This window comes from Nyctereutes procyonoides, unplaced genomic scaffold, assembly GCF_905146905.1.
Source record: "Nyctereutes procyonoides isolate TBG_1078 unplaced genomic scaffold, NYPRO_anot_genome, whole genome shotgun sequence".
Classification (NCBI taxonomy): domain Eukaryota; kingdom Metazoa; phylum Chordata; class Mammalia; order Carnivora; family Canidae; genus Nyctereutes; species Nyctereutes procyonoides.
The window spans coordinates 29,032,835-29,055,653 of NW_026575159.1; the positions used below are offsets into that span (position 1 = coordinate 29,032,835).

General features: G+C 45.8%; 1 protein-coding gene across 1 annotated transcript in view; it reads right to left on the reverse strand.

The window, feature by feature from the left end:
* The window catches only part of COL22A1 (collagen type XXII alpha 1 chain), a 242,116-nt gene that overhangs the window by 40,821 nt on the left and 178,476 nt on the right, over positions 1 to 22,819 (reverse strand). The window contains exons 44-48 of the mRNA XM_055314212.1: positions 18,564 to 18,677; positions 18,165 to 18,218; positions 9,909 to 9,962; positions 8,107 to 8,160; positions 1,975 to 2,028 (exon numbers count right to left, since the gene is read on the reverse strand). Of these exons, the coding sequence (XP_055170187.1) occupies positions 1,975 to 2,028; positions 8,107 to 8,160; positions 9,909 to 9,962; positions 18,165 to 18,218; positions 18,564 to 18,677 (330 nt within the window). The remainder of the gene's footprint in view (positions 1 to 1,974; positions 2,029 to 8,106; positions 8,161 to 9,908; positions 9,963 to 18,164; positions 18,219 to 18,563; positions 18,678 to 22,819) is intronic.

Genomic DNA, 22,819 nt, shown 5'->3' on the forward strand with positions numbered 1-22,819 from the left:
CCAGAACCTACAAACACACAACAAAGGGGATATTTTTGGTCAACTTGGAACAAATAGTCACCCATAGGGATTTTTAAATATTGGTAACAGAGCTCCCCGGATTCCTTCCTGAATGTCTACTGTTCCAAAGACCCTGGGATTGAAGCCACTGGACAGCAAAGGGCAGCCCTTTGCTGTTTTTGCAAATAAAGATTTATCAGAAGCCTCCTGTTGATCTCCTGCCTGTGGCTGACTCCACCTTACCACAGCAGGGCTGAATTTTTGCAACCGAGACCACAGGGCCCATGAGACATCTTCAGTTTAGAGGTTTTGTTTTTTGTTTTTTGGTTTTTTTTTTTGCTCCCTTCAGATGGGCTGAAGCACAAGGAGTCAGCACACTCGTTCCTAAACCTGTTCTTATTGTACAAGTTGTGGTTTGCTATGGACATTACATAATTTGATTATTCATTAGGTAAGCCAATTAAATTTAGGTGGGAAAAAGGAAAAGAGTGATCTTTAAGTGAAGACTTTACAAATATTTTTAAAAGATGACTCACTATCCAGATAGCTGTTAACAGGACCGCTATAAAAGATCAGAAGAAAAAATATCCCAAGGATCCAGAATTTTACATTCAAATTGCTCCACGGGTGTTGTTACATTCTCAAACCAGCTTTAAGAAGGGCAACAAACAGTAAATGGTAAGACGTTCTTTTCACAAGAATAAGGACAAGAGGCTCCATTCCGAGGACCCGAAATCAAGGAAAGGCCTTCATTCTACGTCAAAAAGATGGGCAAATCGTTTGTATGTTTCAATTCAAAATATAATGGAAATGTTTTCAGTTTGTAGATATCTTTTTTTCCCACACCATGTCCCATTTAGCTTGTCTTATTTCTTTTTTTAATGACCAAAGCTCATGAATTATGCTAAGAAAATCTGGAGTATATTCTGGTTTGATGTATACAGTGAAATAACAGGACCCCAGACAGCTTCGAGCACAGCCGTCGCTTGCCATAGGGTCCCACACGGTAGAACCAATGTCATATTTAGTACAGTTTAATTCCGAGGTACAGAGTGATTCACCTCTGGGTTCTGCATCTTATTCTCCTTGGGCAAATAGTCCGTTTGTTTTTATCGGGGAGACCTTTTGAGGTCTGAGAATGGGTAAAAAGCTACCTGTAGTATGTTCTATATTCTATTCCTCCTGGGACTTGCAGGTGGATCTGCTTTGACAGGATTGGCCAGATGAGGAACAGAGGACCATCTGTGTGCCCATCACCCTGACGCCCCTGCAGTCCCCACCCCGAACACCCCACGTGGTGGGCCAGTGTGGCCTAGCCGGAAGAACACCAGGTTGGAAGTTTCCAAATTGACTTCAATCCCAACTTGGAGACTAACTTCCTATGTGACTTTGGACTAGTGACCTAGTCCCACTGGACTCGTCCTCCTCCTCCCAGGAGGGGGAAGCTATCCTAATTGAGCCCTCAAGTGCTCTTGGCACTAGAGTTCAAACATGCCAGGGCAGTGCTGACCTGCTTGCTAGCCAGCTTGGACTGGGACACAGAGTCTGCTAGGCCTGTGACTCCTCTTTTTTACTTCTCTCTCCTCTTTAGAACTATTGGGTAACAGGGGCCACTCCTGCCCAACAGGCCTCCCAATGCATATTGTAGCATCAGTGTGGGTCAGCTCAAGCCTCTTCACTTCCCTAACCTGTTCAGAGGAGAACCATACTGACCCGGGGCCTATGTGAGCCAGCTGTAAACCAAATTCTGGAATCACAGAGAGCCAGGTCATTCATCCAAACCTTTATTTTTGAGGCAAGAAACTGAGGTGCCAACAGAAAGCGACCCTTCCTGCAGTTTCCTTGCAAGACTGTGAATACTCAGGATGAGTGAGCCACGGAGGTAGGGAGGACCAGGGCAGAGTGGGCAAACACCTGGGTTCTGGGAAGCCCAAACACAGATTCAAGGCAGATCCCGTCCACTGAGGAACTTACCTGCGGCCCTTGGATCCCTGGAGGGCCAGCAGCTCCGGCAATTCCATCTGCTCCCTAAGGATGATAGAGGAGGGAGTCAGGTTGTTGTACATCTAAATATGATCATTAGCGCCTTTCTGTGCATGAAGCAGCGCATGGAAGGTGCATCCTGAGCCCCTTCCTGGCTGCTGGAACCCTAAGGACTCCAGAGGTGCTTCTTCCTTCCCCAGCAGACTGGGCCAGTCTCTGGGAACATGAAGATGCTGGGAGAACAGCACCCACATTGCAGGAGGGACCAGCACATTCACCAACGAGTCAACCTTAAGATAACGGTGAACAGTCTCACCTCAGAGTGAACATTTTCAGCTAATATCAGGGAACGTTTTGGGACAGAGGTAAAATGAACAACTGGATTTATCTTCCAGGTCAATAAGGAAGGCACTTGGTTGTGTCAACCCGGGGATAAGAAATGCATAGACGGATCCATGAATGAGGAATTCTACACAAGTAAGTGCAGCAGGATGAGCCCAGCCCTGTCTCCGCCACCGGCTTTCTCTGGTGCTGCTGCCCTTGCCAGCAATCCAATACCTGGGGCTCAGAGCATACAGCCTGTCCTCATCCCCATCTCAGCTCAATGAGAAGTGTCTGCCCCCCAAACCCTACCCCAAGTCCTGCCCTTCCCAACTAACACCTTTTATGCTTCTCCATCACCTATGATGCCATCCGTCTCCCTAATGTTTGTTGATTATTTGCTTTATTGGGAACTAAAACAGTGCCTTGGAGATAGTGGGAACTCATGATTTCTTGAATAAATGAATGAATGAAAAGCTGGGCTGGCTGGCTGGCTGGGGCAGATGGGGCAGAGATTCTTTAGACTAATGAATACAATGCTTCTTACTAGCTTTGGTCAAGTGGTATATATAAGATGTTTAACTTCAGTTTCTTTGTCGGTAAAAGGGTAGAAGTGATAGGATTGCCCAGGCTTTAAGGAGGTGAGGAGGCACTCCTTGCAGTGTGCTTAACCCAGAATAGGGGGTGTCAGTTGGGGTACATGCTCTCCCAGAGCCAGAGTTCCTGTCTCCATGTCCTAGTTCTCCACAGTATTTTACTCCTCTGCATCTCTGTTCCCTTGTGCACTGGATAGAAAGAGAGGACCTAATTCTCTTGAGTTGTTGAGAGAATTGAGTAAATTCCTACATCTAATGAGTTATTCAGCTCTGGCACTCACTAAGGGCTCTTCCTAAAGGATTCTCTGATATCATAAGCACTGATAACAGTAGTGGGTCTGCTGGCCAGCCCAAGACCAGAAACACGGCAGATATGAACTAAGTATGGGGGGACAAATAAGCAAGCCCTCACAGTACCTTACTGATAATTTTCCAGCAGTCTTTAGGTTTTTTACACACACTTATCAAGTGCCTATGTCATAGCAAGTGCTGGTCAAGTTTTAGGGCTACAGAAATGGCTACAGTGTGAACCTTAAGGAAATTTGATACAGCTGCAGAACACAGGTCTTCTTTGCCATGTAAGATAAATTCCCGGGGACAAGATGCTGTCAGATTTGCCTCCACCTCTTCCACTAGGTGAGGAGCCACTAAATGTTCATGAAATAAAGGGATGTTGTCACCTAATGTTCCTGCTTCCCTGGCTGGCCTGCTGCTGGAAACTTACTCATCTCATTCAAACCTAGCAGAACACTGGAGTTTCTACTGGATTCTACTATATAATTTTGTTACTCCCCACACCCAGGACCTGATAACCCTGGAAGCTAGCTAAGTTGGAATTAGATTCCATCCATGCAGGAGGTTGGCAACAGGGTAAGGGTTTTATCTGAAAGAAGGATGCCAACTGAGCACCAGGAAATAAACTTTGAAGTAAAAATAGCAAAGGACTTCCAATACTATGTTGAATAGCAGTGGTGAGAGTGGACATCCCTGTCTGGTTCCTGATCTTAGGGGAAAGGCTCCCAGTGCTTCCCCATTGAGAATGATATTTGCTGTGGGCTTTTCGTAGATGGCTTTTAAGATATCGAGGAAAGTTCCCTCTATCCCTACACTCTGAAGAGTTTTGATCAGGAATGGATGCTGTATTTTGTCAAATGCTTTCTCTGCATCTAATGAGAGGATCATATGGTTCTTGGTTTTTCTCTTGCTGATATGATGAATCACATTGATTGTTTTACGAGTGTTGAACCAGCCTTGCATCCCGGGGATAAATCCTACTTGGTCATGGTGAATAATTTTCTTAATGTGTTGTTGGATCCTATTGGCTAGTATCTTGTGGTCATCAAGACAGTGTGGTACTGGCACAAAAACAGACACATAGACCAATGGAACAGAATAGAGAATCCAGAAATGGACCCTGAACTTTATGGTCAACTAATATTCGACAAAGGAGGAAAGACGATCCACTGGAAGAAAGACAGTCTCTTCAATAAATGGTGCTGGGAAAATTGGTCATCCACATGCAGAAGAATGAAACTAGACCACTCTCTTGCACCATATACAAAGATAAACTCAAAATGGATGAAAGATTTAAATGTGAGACAAGACTCCATCAAAATCCTAGAGGAGAACACAGGCAACACCCTTTTTGAACTTGGCCACAGTAACTTCTTGCAAGATACATCCACGAAAACAAAAGAAACAAAAGCAAAAATGAACTATTGGGACTTCATCAAGATAAGAAGCTTTTGCACAGCAAAGGATACAGTCAACAAAACTCAAAGACAACCTACAGAATGGGAGAAGATATTTGCAAATAACATATCAGATAAAGGGCTAGTTTCCAAAATCTATAAAGAACTTATTAAACTCAACACCAAAGAAACAAACAATCCAATCATGAAATGGGCAAAAGACATGAAGAGAAATCTCACAGAGGAAGACATAGACATGGCCAACATGCACATGAGAAAATGCTCTGCATCACTTGCCATCAGGGAAATACAAATCAAAACCACAATGAGATACCACCTCACACCAGTGAGAATGGGGAAAATTAATAAGGCAGGAAACAACAAATGTTGGAGAGGATGTGGAGAAAAGGGAACCCTCTTACACTCTTGGTGGGAATGTGAACTGGTGCAGCCACTCTGGAAAACTGTGTGGAGGTTCCTCAAAGAATTAAAAATAGACCTGCCCTACGACCCAGCAATTGCACTGTTAGGGGTTTACCCCGAAGATTCAGATGCAATGAAACGCCGGGGCACCTGCACCCCGATGTTTCTAGCAGCCATGTCCACAATAGCCAAACTGTGGAAGGAGCCTCGGTGCCCATCGAAAGATGAATGGATAAAGAAGATGTGGTTTATGTATACAATGGAATATTACTCAGCCATTAGAAACAACAAATACCCACCATTTGCTTCAACGTGGATGGAACTGGAGGGTATTATGCTGAGTGAAGTAAGTCAATCGGAGAAGGACAAACAGTGTATGTTCTCACTCATTTGGGGAATATGAATAATAGTGAAGGGGAATATAAGGGAAGGGAGAAGAAATGTGTGGGAGATATCAGAAAGAGACACAGAACATAAAGACTTCTAACTCTGGGAAATGAACTAGGGGTGGTGGAAGGGGAGGAGGGCGGGGTGTGGGGGTGAATGGGTGACGGGCACGGAGGGGGACACTTGACGGGATGAGCACTGGGTGTTATTCTGTATGTTGGTAAATTGAACACCAATAAAAATTAATTTATAAAAAAAAAAAAAAGAAGAAAAAAAAATAGCAAAGGAGCCTTATCTGCTTGGTATCTATATCCCTGGTTACAGGGTCTGGCTCAGAACCACTCAAAGAAACAATGCATACGTGACCAGAAGGGTTTCCTGCTCATGAGTTGTTTCTGCATGACTGGTCACTGAACCCAAATGGGCAGGTGACCAACATCTGCTCCCAAGGACAGTGGGCCGCGAGGCATGGCACAAAGCAGAAGCTCAGGAAACATCAACTGAATGAAGTGAACACATTGATCAGTTGGAGGTGGAGAAGCTGCCCTCATTATGACTGTTCCTGAATCCCAAAATCATTAACTAGCATGAGAACCAGGAGCCATTTCCTACAGCCATCATACAGTCTAAAGAGCAACTTCCAATGAGAGAAGAGCATGATTTCATTTGCACTGGAGACATGTTCTAGGCTTTGGAACTACCAGGGTGGGACAGGGATGAGGCTTTAATTCAACACTCACTTTGGGAGTCCCTCAGCTATTAGGTTGCATGAAGAGACTAAAGTCATTGTGATATGAAAACAGTATTAATAAAATTATTTCCTCCTCAAATGGTCCTCCTCAACTCATACTAATGTCTCTCCCCGTGACCCATCACATCGCCATCTTGATCAGTTTCTCTTCATGACCCATCACATCATCATCTTGATCAGTTTCTCTTGCGCCTGATTGTTAGCTGCCACAAAATCCATTAGCATATGCAAATACGATGCAAAGGAATTTCCTATGAGAAATTATTCCTTTAAGGAAAATGCAGAATTTTGTGAACCTGCATGGTAACAAACTGACTCATTCCCTAGCCAAGGCTGTTCGTGATCCTACTCATGCAACAGTGAGGCCTGAAGTCTGAGAACCTGAAAAGGATGCTAACAGTACAGACACTGGCTGGGAAGGAGGGAGGTGGGAAATGAGCTGAGGATCTGAGATTTGAGGTAAGCTCTCCAATAAACTGGGAAAGCTTTAATACTTTCGGAGTTAATTTACTTTTTATGACTTTGCTGTAAAAGTCGGTTGTGCAGTGAAAGATACAGTTTTGTGCTCCTGTATGATTTTATTGAAGAAAATACATTTAAAAGGACCTAATTTATTCTAAGAATTAACATACTTACAATTAGAAGTCATTTAGAGTTGTTAAAAAGAAGACTGAGCAAAATTAATGTCATGCATTTCAACTTCATGATCCTAACTGAGCCTCTGCTTCTCTATTAGGTCAGGTCGGTCCCTATTTGAAGTATGTTTCCTTGAGTTGTCCTTGTTTTTGTATTCAAAATCAAAAATTTATTTGTTTAGATTTTATTGCAGACTGCAGATATTGAGACAAAGCTGGAACATCTAGCTTTTTTAAAATTTAAAATCAATTAATTAACATATACTGTTATCATTAGTTTCAGAGGGAGAGTCCAGTGATTCATCAGTTGCATAAAACACCCAGTGCTCATCCCATCATGTGCTTCCTTTATGCCCATTCTCTAGTTACCCCATCCCACCCTCCACCCACCTCCCCTCCAGTGACCTTCTGTTTGCTTCCTATGATTAGGAATCTCTTATGGCTTGTCCCTTCAGTTGTCCTTTAGCCATTACCAGTGACCCTCTTTCTGCAAGGCCTGGGAGGCCAAGACTCCTGAAGAACACACAGGAAGTCCCAGGGGACTGGTCCTGACCTTGGTGAGGATCCTCCTCTGTGCTGCCTGTTACCGTGGCTACTCTGGGTGGATACTGCTGTGGACTCTGAGTACGGGGGCAACAAGACAAATCTGTGGGCAGTTTAGACCAAAGGGAGACGAGTTTGCTAGGAAGAGAGAATCAGTCTGTGCCAGAGACACAGCTACTATAAGAGCAAGGAGAAGATTTGCTCAGGGGGCCCAATGGGGACAAATAGGATGATATTAATGGTATCTGTAGCTTTATTGATAACAAGTACCTTAGAGCATAATGAATGAATAGCTGAAGGTGGTAATAATGAACAATAATAATTTTGGTTATTGCTATTGTAATTAATTGTAGAAAATTCAGGAAAATCTGTGCCTTTAGAGACATCATGAATTGCAGAGCCTCTTGCCATGGGATATGATCCTATGGAAGATGGGAAGTTGCTTCTCCATTTCTTACTTAAGATCCTAACCTTGCAATGACCTCAGGCTCCCCACCATCCAAGATAGATAGAAATTCATAATGCATCAAGCCTGCCTGTCCCTGCCAACGCACCCCTGTTCCCAACAGCATTCTAACTGCACTGCCCAACGGTACTATCTGCTTGAGCCACTTGAGCCTTGACCTCAAATGCCTTTGGGACCTGCAACTTCTGTTCAGCTCTGGACACATTCAGGGGTCATCCTGTCCTTAAAATAAGAGGCATGTCCGGGGTGATCCCATCTCTAGTGAGTATGGAAATGTCAAAAGAGGAGGGGATTCAAAATCATCACTTACCCGTGGCCCAGGGTTTCCCGGGGGCCCCATGAAACCGGGAACTCCAGGATGGCCCTAGGGAAACACAAGAGGCAATTCTTTGAAGTGACTCATAAGAAGCTTTCCACTTTGGCAACAACTGAATTTCAGACAACCATCCAGAATCTGACTTCTAACTCCAGTAACAATTTTGGATAAAGGCATTGTCAACAAAAAGACTTTCTTTAAAAAATATATATATATAATATTATATTATAATTAATAACATAATTATATAATTATATATTATATAATAACTATATATATATATATATATATATATATATATATATATATATATAATTTTTGGTGTTTCCATAGGTTGAGAATGTATCTAACAATATTTACAAAAACAATTCTACCCTGAAAGTGGATTTACTTCAACATGGTGTGAGGGAAGATGGTATGAGGAAGTAGCTGAGGACATAAAGAAAAACAGAAAACAGAAGTGTCCATAATGGCTGCAAGATCCCATGGCTGGGTGATAGGTATTAAGCTGGGGGGAGGGGGAGTGTCCTTTTATTATGTTTTCTAATTATTGTGTAGGCTTGAAATACCCCATAATAGGAATCTGAAAGAAATAAATGCATATGCATACACAACATACGCCCACAATGGAAACTGTTTGGGTTACGGAATTAACGGCGTCCCTACCATAACAGGTTTGCAGTTACTTCAAGAAAGATCTTTGTGTCTCCATGCAGAGAGGAGTCCATGTGTGTCACAGCATGAGCTCAGCAAGCTAGAGGGTATTTTGCATCTAACATTTAGTTTTCTTAAGGCAGTGTTTTATAAAAGCAAACACATCATCATGGAAGAGAATTCCCTGACCTCCGCCTCTATCTCCTGCCACCAGGAAACACAAGCTGTCACAGTCAGGATAGAGTGCACTAGTCTTGAGAATTCGCTGTTGCAAGAACAATCCAAACACATTTTGTTTTTCCAAATACAGATGGAATTTTAGCTGAGTATGTCATGTAGACCTTGACTCACTGCCTCTGAGAACTTTCTCACCTGCTTCACCCTCATGGAGCAGAAAGCCCTGTGAGGTCAGGGATTTGCCCATTACTCACTCTGCATCTCAGGGCCTGATGCCACACCTGGCACGCAGGTGGTTATAAGGCGGACCGACGGGAGATGCGCAGAGGAGTGATGGGTGGAGAGTAGGTAGGGGACAGAAGAGGAAAAGGCAAGAGTGACAGCAGCAAAGTAGGAACAAGTTTAAATGGCAGAAAGGCTGCTGGAGGCTGGAGAGCTAGACCGTAGAATCAACTAGTAGTGCTGGATAAAAGATGATAGGGATGCTATGTTCGAACCCACAGAAAGAGGGGCATGTTGTCACAGGTGCTATCTTACAAAGCATTTGGAAAAGTGGTCCAGCAAGTCAGGCTTGGCCCTGAGCACAGAGGGGACACCTGTAGAGCATTTCAACTAGCACTGTGAGTTTACTGTAGGTACTTGAGGAGTGATGGGAGGGCGGGAGGGAAGACAAGGCATTGTGTAATGGATGACCACCATTTCAGTGAACTAGAAGCTCTCAGGGTAAGAGAGTCCAGCAAAACACAACAGAACGAAGCCAGAAAAGGCAGGCTGTTCAGATAATTGGGGAAGGGGAATGTGACAGTGAACCAGAGGAATCAAGATGGAAACCATGAAAGTGTGGTTAAAAAAAGTCCTACGGCAGGCCAAGAAGATGCAAGCGGTGACATCGGAAATGGCAGAATGAAATTCATTGACGAGAAACAGTGATGCCTCTTCAAGTTCATCATAAAGTAAATTCTTACCTGGTCACCTTTCTGTCCAATTTCACCATCTGCACCACGCTCCCCTTTACTTCCCTTGGGAGAAAAAAAAAAAAAAGAAACTTACTGGAAATTTTGGTAGAATTACATTGCAAAAGAAAAAAAGTTTGCATGCATTCATCCAGCTATGTATTCATTTATTCATCCATTTACTCTTTCTTCATCAAACTCTCATCAAGGCTGAACTGCAGGCAAGACATGCCATTCATAGAGAGAAGCAAGGGGGTCTGGCTGAGGAGCTGGTGATGGAATGGCTTAATGGTTTGTGGAGTGCTGATGGGAGTCAGTGGAAATGGAAATGGGGAGGCAGGCAGTGCCTACCTCACTGAGAAACCTGGATGTTTACCCCTTGAACCTGGATTGAGCTGTGGGCCTTGGAAACCATGAGAAGGATGTATGACTACTCCAGTTTCAGAAGGGCTCCCTGACTACAGTGTGGGGTGGGCTGGAAGGCCCAGGATGTAGAGAGAGGGGCAGTCAGGAGGAAACTGGGATGTTAAGGTGTGGGAGAAAAAGGAGCAGAATCAGCACGGTGTCTGGTGCGGAGTGGGGAAGAGGGAGAGGTGAAGATAGTGGACAGGACAGCACTGCCCAGCAGCCTGAGGAAGAAGACTGCATCCATACATATGCTCCTCGCTCCCTCCCTCACTAGCTGTGCAGCCTTGAGTGGGTCGCTTAAACTCTGAGTTGTAGGACTCCTTGTTTATCTATAAAATAGAGAAAATAATGATTGCCTACCCTGCGAAATGTTGGGAGAATAAAATCAGACATAGCACAGAGCTCAGGATGTAGCAAGAGTTCAGTAAATATTAGTTATAACTTTATTGTAAGTTATTTTGTATTTGAACCTTGGCTTTGTCATTACTAACTCTGTCGTTGGGCAACCTACTTCAATTCTGTCTCCTTGCTTCTAAAATGAGAATAATAGGGGCACTTGGATGGCTCAGAGGTTGAGAATCTACCTTCAGCTCAGGGCGTGATCCCGGGGTCTGGGATGGAGTCCTGCATTGGGCTCCTTGCAAGGAGCCTGCTTCTCCCTTTGCCTATGTCTGCCTCTCTCTCTCTCTGTCTCTCATGAATAAATAAATAAAATCTTAAAAAATAAAAAATAAATAAAATGAGAATAATAAAAACAGTACCTTTGTCATAGGACTATTGTGAGCATTAAACAATGTAAAATCTGCAAAGTACATAAGCTAGTAATGAGTTCATTGTTGGCTATCATCCTTCTCATCACCATCATGACCATCATCATCACCACCATCATGACCATCATCATGACAATCATCATCATCACCACCATCACCTCCATCGTCACCATCACCATCATCAACATTATCATCATCACCACCATTATCATCACCATCATCACCTTCATCATCATCACCACCACCACTATCACCATCATTATTGTCACCATCATTATCATCATGATCACTACTGTCACATCACCATCATCACTGTCACTATCACCATCATCACCATCACTGCCATCATCATTGGTGCCATTATTGTGGCTAAGACACTCACGATATGCACCCTACCAAAAATATTTTTCACAGACTAACCTTGAAAGTAACATTCAAAGTTCCAATCTCTCTTAACTGTCACCTATTTTGGCTCTGCATTTTACTGTGGCAACAAATGTATTTCAGTAAAACGTTATTAAACAAAAACATGTCAGTTCCTTTAAAAGAATGCATTATGCAGTCAAATAAGTCTTTCACAGTAAGTCAATCTTGGCTCTGGTTCCAGGCCTGTCATCTCTTGTTTTTGCATCCTTGAGCAGATCATGTCCCCTCTTTGCTCTGGGTTTAGTCATCTAGCAAATGAAGGATGCAGGGGGTAGGTCAGTCTAGGAGAGTCCATCCAGACGTGGAGCCCCACAATTCACCCACTGAAACCCGGGGTCTGGCCCTCTTCCCATCCACCCTGTTGTGCCGTAACAGCCGTCCACTGGTGATCTGACTACCTATAACACACCCTGGCCACCTCCCTGAACTGTGTTGGGGGCCTTAGGTGAACTAATACCCGTAAAATACCAAAGGCCAGTGTGCAGAGGAGGAGGGAAAAAAAAGGTTCAGAGAGGAAAGCATTTGTTCCGACACTTTTACATGTAATTATTTCTACTGCCTTTCAATCTATAAAGCCAGCATACTGTCTGCAGGCCATATTATAATCTCAATGAAAAGAAGTGACATAGAATAGCACACTGCTTCTCTGACATTTAGTACAATTGCCTTAAAAGTAAATGGTTTCTTTTCAAATCCCAGTCTTCAGTCGGGGCTTAGGGTGGTTTCAACCTTCAATTCCCAGCAGTGAAAATGTCAGCAGCTCAGGGATCTCCACAGTTGTCCTGTCTCCTTCTCTGCTGCAGCTAAGGATCAAAGCAAACACAGCCACCCCCAACCCTGACTCACTTCCTTTCCAGAAGAGAAGACTGACATTTACCAAGCCTCTACTCCTCTGGGCATGCTGCCGGGCCTTTCCACATGAGATCCCATTCCATATATTTCTTTGTCTATATCCTGAGCTGATGCAAAAAAAATATTTAACATGTCTGTGTTATTTAATCAGCCCATAAGACTACTCTGTGTGTGTGTGGGGGGGGTGGTTGATGACCAGACTATAGAGATAAAGACTTGGAAGACCAGAGAGACTAAGTCATTCACTTGAGGTCACACAGCTAATAAAAAGCAAGATTTGGACTCTAATCCAGATCTATCTGTATTCAAACTGCCTGTCCCCGCCCAAGTTACCTTTCTGGCTATTTTTCCTAGGCATAATGCCTTGTCCCACTGGTTTTATAATGTCAAGAGCATAGCAGTTACATGTAGCCTGACCATGCTCCAGGAAACTTTCTAAGCACTGGAGCTAGAACAATCAACACAACAACATCCCTGCCCACCTGGAGTTTGTATTTTAGGGAGATTACCAGGTCATTACTCTGCTAGCTCAATTCTCTTAGATGATGTTTTCTCAGGGCCATGGTCAGGGCTTAAATCTCCCCTCCATGAAAAGAAGGGAAGAGATTCTCTCCCTGCAGGCCTTTAATTTAGAGCATTTACTTTAGAAAACTTGTCACTGCTGGTTCTCTCTCTCTCTCTCTCTTTGAAATGTATGTAAATCCTTTTAAAAGCTAAGTAAGTGTTCCTGGATCCAGGATTCCGAAAAGTCCTTCTCAAGGAGATGGCAACCGTCCCTTTGAAATGTAATCCATCCTCAAGGAAGAGAGCACCCCAATCCCCTAGTCTCTGGAGAAAGGGAGCCTAATTACAAAGCCAGGGCCCTTTGCTCCAAGCTGTAGAACTACTTCCTGACATAAAGAGAGGAGCTCATCTTTTTTTCCTTTCTGTGAAACTAATGAACTAATAACACAGATGACCGAACCCCTACTTTCCAGGTCAACTTAGGATGAACGTGTCTGGTGAATGGTGCTATTGAGTCCTCCTACTCGAGGACCAGTTATTGCACTTCTTGAGGACTTGTAGGCAGGTGTAGCTACCTGGCTACGGAAGAGTGAGAGTTCTGTCTGTAGTCTCTCATCAGATGGCCTATGATGCGCATCGCACTCTGGCTTAAGGCTGACTCAATAATACAACTGTTTTCCTACTCTTCCACTTTCCTGGAGAGAGAGCTTTTCCCGGGCTGGGAGAAGATTTTGTTTAGTTTTTAATTATACTTCCTTAATACCATCGTGAGCTAAGTGCACAATGTAACAATTACTTAGAGGCTATGTTCATACCAGGGGCTGCTCGAAGGATATCGGTTTCTGTGAATCCACCAAAAAGGCAGTTCTCTCAAGAGGTTTGCAAACTGTTGAGGGCAGGGCCTAAACCTTCTCAGATCAATAAGTCTCTGCTACTAGCAGAATGGGCTTTGTCCCTGAATTTTTATGTGCTGTTTCACTGCCTAGAAAACCATCCCCTCAGGGATATCTGGCCAATCCCTGCCTCACCTTTCAATGCAACTAAAATCCTACTTCTTTCAGGTGGCCTTCACAGGTGACCCCTTGCCCCATGGTGTTATTTTTCTTAAAGCTATTTACTCTTCCTCTGATGGTTTGCTATAACCTCTATTCATTCAAACAGAGAAACAATTATGAGGACCACTTGCAGTTAGAGATACCCAATGTTTCTTTGTACCCAGCTGGTACCACGTCTGGTGCTCTGTAAATGTTTCATTGTTTGATCCTCATATCCTCTTTTTGAGATAGACCACAAGGCTTTCCTTTTACAGATGAGGGACCCAAGGTTCAGAGAAGTCAAATATACTGCCCAAGTCCTATAATTAGTAAGGGAAATTCACTTGGCTACTAAGCAGCAGAGCCAGATGGGGAACCGCTCACTGACCTCCAGAGCCCAGTCTGTGCCCACCAATCTTAACCCCCACCCCCAGCCCCAGGCTGACTTTTGTATGAATCACCAGCTTGTAGATCCTTCTTCTTCCAACACAACATCAGGCCATGGAAGGCATGGCCCATATCTGACCTCTACACCTTCTGACTCAGAAAAGAGCTTTGAAGGGGATGATTAGTGAGAATCTTCCAGGATTGAAGTGGCTCTGGGTGAGAGACTTTGGCTCCTGAACAGCATAGACCAAATGGCACTGGGATGGATACCTTCTGGGCAAGAAGGGATTCCAGGGCCTCTTCTGGCAGTTCTAAAAGTAGCAGAGGAGGTCTTATCTCTGGCCCTCAGAAATGTCCAGAACCTCCAAGTGGGGGCTTCTGCTCATCTTGTGTCTCCAGTCCCTACAGCTCCCATTACCTGGCTGGTGGGCACATGAATGGGAAGAAACCCAAATGCTATTCAGAGGACAGAATAATCAGCATTTCCTACTGGAAGGAGGTTTTACACTGGACTCTGGAGAAAAGCACGTTCCTAGGGTCATCACTCTGACTATCATCTTGTTCCTTCTTTCTCCTCTGCATGGATCATAATCATAACAGTAGTCACTATCTCCAGACCCCATCCCTGAAAGTCAGCATTTTATGCAGTGTGAAAGCTCTAGAATGAAGCTGTGATTGATCATGGCATTAACCTCCCCCGACCCAGCCAGCAGTCAGAGCAGCTGCAAATCTGCACGATAAATTTTGGGGAAGCTGATCTCCCAGATGCAGGGTCACAACTGCAAACAAACAAACAAACAAACAAACAAAAAACGCCCTTGGAGATGCACATGACCAGTGAACACCCGGGGCCTCTGGCTATGAAAGAACCAGAACAATAATCAGGAATGCTCAGCCTCTAGTAACTGGTAGCATTTTCACTGTACAGATTCATCTTCATGTCCGCAGGACTAGCTGAGATCTCATTTGATAAGCGAGTTCAACAGAGAGAAAATGAAACAGTTCTCCTGTCTTTTTTCTGGAGGGTGGTATGTGAGGAATAAAGAGCACAGAGGCTGACTTGGGTTTGAAGGCCATGAGTCCTGGAGATATTTAACTCCTCGGATTCATTTCCCCAACCGTAGGTGGCGGTCCTGGGAAGCCTCCACCTCTGGAGCTGTCCTTGGTGCTGGCCCTACTATTAACAGGGAGTTTTGAGAGCATACAAAGGGGTGCGGGCGGGGGGGGGGGGTGCTGGTCCTACAGTTGGGCTGGCAGGGATTCCCCTCTGCTATATCACCTAGTAGCTTGATAGTACTGAAATTTAACCTTGCTAAGCCTTAGCTTCCTAATCTGTAAGCGGGACAATATCCATGCCTTCTGGATGATGCTGACCATCGCAAGAGAGGGTACTGTAAAGCAGGTAACTGGTCTTTGGCCCTCAGAACATGGGGTATACAAGCCCACTTTAAATGCCTGGGGGCTCATTATGTGGGGGGACCCCAAATGCTGCCAACTTCTCAAGGTCACCGTGGACTCCCAAGTGGAGACAGCTAGAGTCCTGTCATTCAGCAGTGGCAGGGCTAATTTCTGTTCTTTTTCTGGATGGAAGCTTTCTTTGGCTCTCTCTGAATATGTAAAGGAACAAACCCTCCCTGGAAGCGAATTATAAAGGAACAAAGGCAGAGCCATTGTCCCAAGACACCAGCACTACAGTGGGATTGGGCTGATAAAGAAAACAATCCTACTTAGTGGAGGGAACTCCTTATCTGTTTAATTGATTTGCTTTTGTTTCTCTGAATAAAAGCCATTCCTCAGCAGAGGCTAAGCCCAGCAGTCGGGCAAGTTGACAGCAAAGGTTACTTAAGGATCAGCTGAAACTGCCACCTGCAGAATCCTCCAGGCAAGGAGCTTAGCCGCAGCTGATGACCCAGAAAGGGAGGGTAAAGCAAGGTAAATCCTTCAGGAGATGCTGCACGTCAAGAGTGTCTCCTAAGCTAACAGTGACCAGGGGAAAAAAAAAAACTATTATTCTGTCTACACTGATCATGATATCTCTAGTTCCTGAAGCAGGAGTCCTGGATGTCCAAACCCTGTAAGACCTCATAAAATCTATGGACCACAAACCCTCTATGTCTTAGCCTGCCAGGCAGGCCTGAGAGCTCTGGATGTTTTCCATCCTGATACCCAACCGCTCCATTGAGTGCTCTGCTGTGACCCTACAGTATTTTTCTTTGCCTCCTAATATAATAGTAAGAGCTCCAACTCCCTTTTCCAGGGATGACCGTAAGGTAAGGCAAGGAAGCACTTGCCCTGGGCGTAACACGTAAGGGATTCTGGAAACACCAGTATCCAAGATAAATAATAGTCCAATGCCATGGTTTAAAAAGTCAAAATTAAGGCCAAATAACTCAAGATGAACAAAATATTTTTAAAAATGTAAATAAACTGGGCTCTGATGGGACTGGGATTAGGAGGAGTGAAGGTGAGTGGTTCAAGTGTAGGGTTAAGTCCCATCTTTATTTAAAATAGTGACATTTGGTTCCTTGTGGGTCAACTGCACTGATTTCAAACTTCTTAAAATATTGCATCAAAGTCTTATTTATATTGGTTAATGAGGTCTTGGGCTCCCCCACCTGCGTCACCTGCTCCTGCCGTCACCATCAGGAGTCCACACCTTATATGCAGGTCCTCACCCCAGTCTCGGCCCTGCCACTTGCTGTGACCCCTCCACCCCTGCCTCTGCCTCCTTGAATTGAAAGAACAGAAGTTAGGGTTGGTGGAGGGCCTACCATGTACCAGACCTGGCGGGAGCATCTCCTGAGCAGTTGTCAGGGCCACGGGACTGGAAGGTCAATGCTTTGACACCCCGTTAGTTTGTCAGCAAGAAAGGGAAGAGCAGAAGTAGTAGGAAGTTAGCCCAAGGTCATTGCTGAGTGGGAAGGCCAAGTCCAGAGATGCGACTCCTGAACTCTCTCTCCTACTGATCACTCTCTGCTGGGTCTTGTGTCGGACAAGCCACACTGCTGTGTCCCAGCCAGGCCACAGGAAGAGATACAGTGACACATCTGCCCCTGAATGTCAAGGCAGGGCAGCAGGCATAGCTTGCAGCAGCACAAAGGCCCCAAGCATCAGGGAGCCCCCAGGGTGCAGATGCTGAGGGAAGGGGAGTGAGGGTGGGTGGGGGTCAGCTCTCCTCTCTTTCTGCCCCTACCATCACCATCAGGAGTCCAAACACTGTAGCCGGACACCTGTTTCAACAGCCAGGGCCTCCCTCCCATTCTATGGCTGAGATCACAGCTCCTTTTTCCCAGACCAGTCTCCCTGGCTTTATGAAAGCACAGAGCTGCCCTTCCCGTGTTTCATGGGTGCCTTGTCACTCCTATGAGCACCAGTAGTGCTCACCCTACACTGCCATAGCACTTCCCTAATGACGTTTTTTATTGAGCAACTAGCTTTTTTTTTTTTTTTATGCATTACTTTGTTCAACTCTAACAAATCTCTGAATCTAGCTTTTATTCTTATCATTCCTGGGTGGTGAAATTGAGGCCCAGAGGGGTCAAAGATTTCGCCTAAGGCCACACAGCTCTGACTCCACTCAGAGCTGAGATTCCAGCTTCCTCTGACCCCAAAGCTCCTGTCTTAACCAGTGACTACGACCTATTCCAATCCCCTAGCTCATTTCATTATTTGAGTACTGAGGAATTTCTAGATGAGCAGCCTGAGGTTCAACTATGACCCTTTCCAAGGTCACTGAGATACCCGAAGCCATGGTTAGACCTTGAGTGTGGGCATCACGATTTTTAAAGCTTCGTTCCTCCACACTGGACGTTACTCTTCGTCAGACTTAGATGAACCAGTCAGATGAGCAGAATGGATGCACACAAGGTTAATGAGGGCTCACTGACCTGTGGTCCAGCTATTCCTGGAGGCCCTGGGAGGCCCCTGGGCCCAGCATCTCCCTGTAGCAGGAACAGAAGACAAACAAGAATGAGTGTCTGGAGCTCATAGCCAGAGTCATCAGCAAGCCACTGTCCTCGCACACCTATTCACGGATTTCCAGCGGCAATGTCCCTGCCCCCTCCCCCTCCATCCAGCATGTCTGAGCAAAGGGTTGTGGGCAGGTGGTAGTGCTGAGTGTGACTGTGCACTCATGGGCACAGCGCACAACTCATGTGGTGGCTGGTCCCCAAGATGACTCCTAGACCTCTGCTTCTTCCCATCTGGACAGAGAGGCAGTGTTAGGATCTCCAATATGATGCATCTCATCGCAGTGATAAAGACAAACTGTCTCCTTCTCTCCTTACTTTTTTGCCTTCTGTGCCTTCTCTCCCTGGCTTTCCTGGGAGACCTTTGTCCCCTTTAAAACCTGGGAGGCCAGGGAGGCCCGGGGGTCCTGGAGGGCAGTCATTGCACACATCCTGAGAGAGAGAGAGAGAGAGAGAGAGAGAGAGAGAATAAATAACAATCACTTATAAAGCAAAAGCGGCCCATGCAAATGATGTAAAAACAAACAGGTGGACTGAGTCATCACCGGGAGTGTTTGTGTCAAACTTTGCATATTTTTCTCTCTTAATCTTAGATTTTAGCGCTGATACAGCTGGATCATCACCTCATTTCTCCCTACTTCTAGCCAGCCAGACTGCTTGAGCTATTGCCCGCAACGGTGCTGTTAAAAGTGCACCATGATCTGTGAGCAGTGAAAAGCATTAACTGTACAGATTTAAGGCAAACATTTAGTATTGTTACAAATAACATGTCCTGTTCCTAAAGCGGGAGACAGAACAAAGCTGGAAGCTGAGCTCTCTGTCTCCTGGGTTTGCCTAAGTGGTTTGTGAACAAAGCAGCAGAACAAAGGAAGCAACAGGCACACAGCCTCGGGATTTTCTTGCTGTGACAGGCACCGGATCTAACCACACTCGCCTGGCATTATTCTTTGTCCAAAGTAGGTATTTAATCGATGCTCCTGGGAATTGAGCTTTGCTCTACTTCTTTGAGGCAGGTGAGTGCTCTCCCCAGTGTGATTTTAAAGGTCTATCGGCCCAGGGAACATGTTTTCTAATTTATCTGTGTCGTCCCAAGACCTCACAGTTTGGAGCACAGTGTGTACGGAGCAAAACTCATTGGCTTGTCCACACTGCAGCCTGTGTCTTATCCCATAGTCCTGCGGTGCTGCGTCTCTGTCATCCTCCCTCCCCTCTCCTTGTGATAAATGTTCCATAAGATAGTAGAGAGAAGGCACTTAGAATAATGTCAGATTATTCCTTGCACACTAGCTAGGCTCCTCAATTCACGTCTGCACTTGGTGACTCTCTCGATGAAAAAGGACTTGTGAAGCCCCCACTGTTGGGCTCTGGGCCTTTCTGCTTTGAGACCACAATGAGTTCTTATCTTGAAGTGTTCAAGCTTAAATGGTGTCAATTAGCACAAAACAAACAACCGTGGCCTTCGGGATGCTCTGCTGCAGGCACCTGCAGAGGCCTGTGGCAGCTGCACTCCCTCCTATGGAAGACCATGTTGCAGGTGACTTGGCGTTCATCTTGGTCTCTAACTCAGGATGGAGGGGTTTTTCCATCACAAAAGTGACTCTGAATGGCCCACCTTTCTTTCACCTGTTTCTCTCCCGTTCAACCTTCCAAGAGTCTTTTGTGGCCTCTGCCACCAAGATGCCTTCCCGATTAATTCAGATGGGGGACTGCTTTGGACTCCTGCTCCCACGACCCCAGGAACTCCTGCACTGGCCTCACTGTCCATGTACAGCTCCATCCCATCCCCACCAAGCACAGAGAAGGTGTCAGCTCTCAGAAGACAGAAGGAGAGTTGCTTTATCTTGACTTGCCCAATCTGGAGCAAAGGGCCTCCCATGGAGCAGGAGTTCAACACAGGAATGAGCCAGCCGACCTAACCAACCAGCCAATTGCCCTACTGATCGCCTGATCTTTTAGTGGGTGGTTTGAGAAGCTGAATATTTTTTAGAGGCTGGGGAGTGCCACATGTTGGGGTATACAAAGCGAGGGTGATTGCTGTTTTTTTGTTTGGAAGAGTAGCAGAGTGGGGAGGAAATCCCTTATCCCTGGACCTTCTCTTGTAGGTCTTTAAAATGAAGGGCATCCATGAAACACTGCGATAACAGGTGTCTGATGTGGGGGATGGGGCTAGCCTGGTGGCAGCAGGAATTCCAACCACTGGAATTTTGCTGGCATTAGAGGACACAGTGGTGATCTGGAAACCATTCTTCATGGTGGGATCCATACCATTTAGACACTATATCTGTGTAATCTGTGTAATATAAGGTCTCACCACCTATTTCTTTCCAATTTCTGGAGGGCTCTCAGCCTGGGTCTATCTTAGTCACAGATTCTGTGTAGCACTGTTCCTTGAAGATGAGCCATAGCAATCGCCAGACGTGCAGTGTGGGTGGTGGACTTACCACACCCCTAGTCCCAGGGTCCAGGGAGCACAGTGAGACCAGCCCCCAACCTGCAGTCCCATCCATGCTCACTCTGGCCGCCCAACTCTTAGAGCCCCCAGTTCCTCCTGACCCTCGGCTACCTCCAATGCCTTCAGATAGACCGGGTCCTGCTTGCAACCAGACCACACCAGAGCCTCTGCCCCCGCTGGGATCATGACTTCACTCCTCTGAGCCTCAGCCCTCTAACCTGTGAATGGAGGACCTCAAAATCCGGTAAGAAATAAATGAGGTAATGAATGAAAAATGCCCAAGGCCATGCCTGGCACATGGTGACGGCACAACGACCTTGGCGGCTAATCCGCCATCGTAATTTCCATACTATTCCTTCCTTGAACCTGTTGCGTGTCTCCTCTGCCGATGGGATGCCCTTGCTCATCGATACTGTGTGCCAACTCCTCTACTTAACAGAACCGCTCCGGTGAGTCACTCAATCCCTTTGAGTCTTTTGCCCCCTCATAGGGTCATTCTCCTTCCTTAGGGGATTATTGCAAACTCTAAATGAAACAGTGCATGCAGAGCACCTGGTGTATTGCAGGGTTCCTGGGGTGGAATCTATAAATGTTGATTCCCTCTGGTCTCTGTCTCCTTTTTTTTTTTTTTTTTTGCCTAAGATGTTTTCATCAAACCCAGCTCACCGGGTTGGTAGTCAGCATGGTGCAGCATACCAAGTAAGCGCACTCCAACATGCCTACCAAAGGGAGGAATGCCACAGTGTTTGCCATGTGAAGAAAGCAGCTGTTGCCCTTTAGGAGTAGAGATAACACCCAGGTCATCTTACCCAACCTTTCACCGAATACCCAAGACCTTGCTGCAGTGCTCTTCCAAAGGGCCCTACAGCCTACCTCTCATACCTCTAGGTGACAGGCAGGCAGCTCCCCACCCACCTGTACTTGTTCAGGGATCCGGTCGGATGCATGAAGTAGTCAGGCGACAGAGAGGTTAAGCACAGAGGTCTGCAGTCCGACACATGGTGGGTTTGGTCTTGGCTCTGCCACTCTCCAGCTCTTACCTTGAACACACGCCTGCCCCAGCTGTGCTCAACTTCCTCCCTGCAAAATGCAGACTTAACGGTGCCCACCTACTGGGTCATTTGTGAAGATCAGATGAAATAATGTTCATCCCAGGGAGCCATCTGATGGAGACATCCTGAGGATGACCTCGCTGGGCACAGAGCCAATTGCAGAAGTTTCTTTACCGGGGACTTGGGAGATGAACTTTCTACCTGGGCAGTTTTCCAACTATCAGAATGAAGTATGGGCTGCTATAAAATTCCTTGGGGGCAGAGATAAATATTCTGTAATGAAAAGATGCCTTCTCAGCAAGGGAGGGACCTGCCACCAGACACCTGGACCAGACCAGCAGGCTTCACCCTCCATCAAAATGGCAGCAGCTGACTGTGGAGCAGGGAGTGATGGCAGCAGGCTCTGCCGACCTGGGCAGACCCACTGGGCCCCGGGCAAAGCACAGATCCACGGGCCCAGGGAGTCTTGAGTGCCACCCTGAATGTAGGTGGCCCTTGTCCCCTCGGGTTCCCAGCTGCTCTGAAGAACACAGCTGCATCCCATAGCAGGTAAGGAGCACCGAATGGACTAAATACCTGTCTCAGTGTTATAGCTGGAAAGCATGAGGCTCCCCATTCCTGTGGCAGAAAGACTGGCACGATCTGGGGTTGAATTCTTTGCGGGGGAAGGGCAGGGCTGATGCAAACCCAGCTCCTTCTAGAGCAATGGGATTATGAGAACTGATTTAGGCTAATAAAAGCTTCCAATAAACAAGGAACTTAATCAATAGGTAATGATTTCTTGTCATGCCCTCAACAATGAAAAAAGCTTTCTCTGGTCAATTAAAATCAGGAAAGACTTTCTCCTCTTCCTTTTTTTTTTTTCTCTAATAAAAAGTACAGCTTTCCACCCAGGCATCTCAATGTGTACAGAGATGAAAAGTCTCAGGCTTCCCCGAAAAGGTTTTCTCCTCTCCTTCGCTTTGCTCCCTTGCTCTCAGGCAGGGAATCCTGTGCTTTTTTGACACCGCCCAAGCGCTTGTTCAGAATGCAGGAGGTGAGGAAGGAGCTGATCACACAAATGCCAAGTT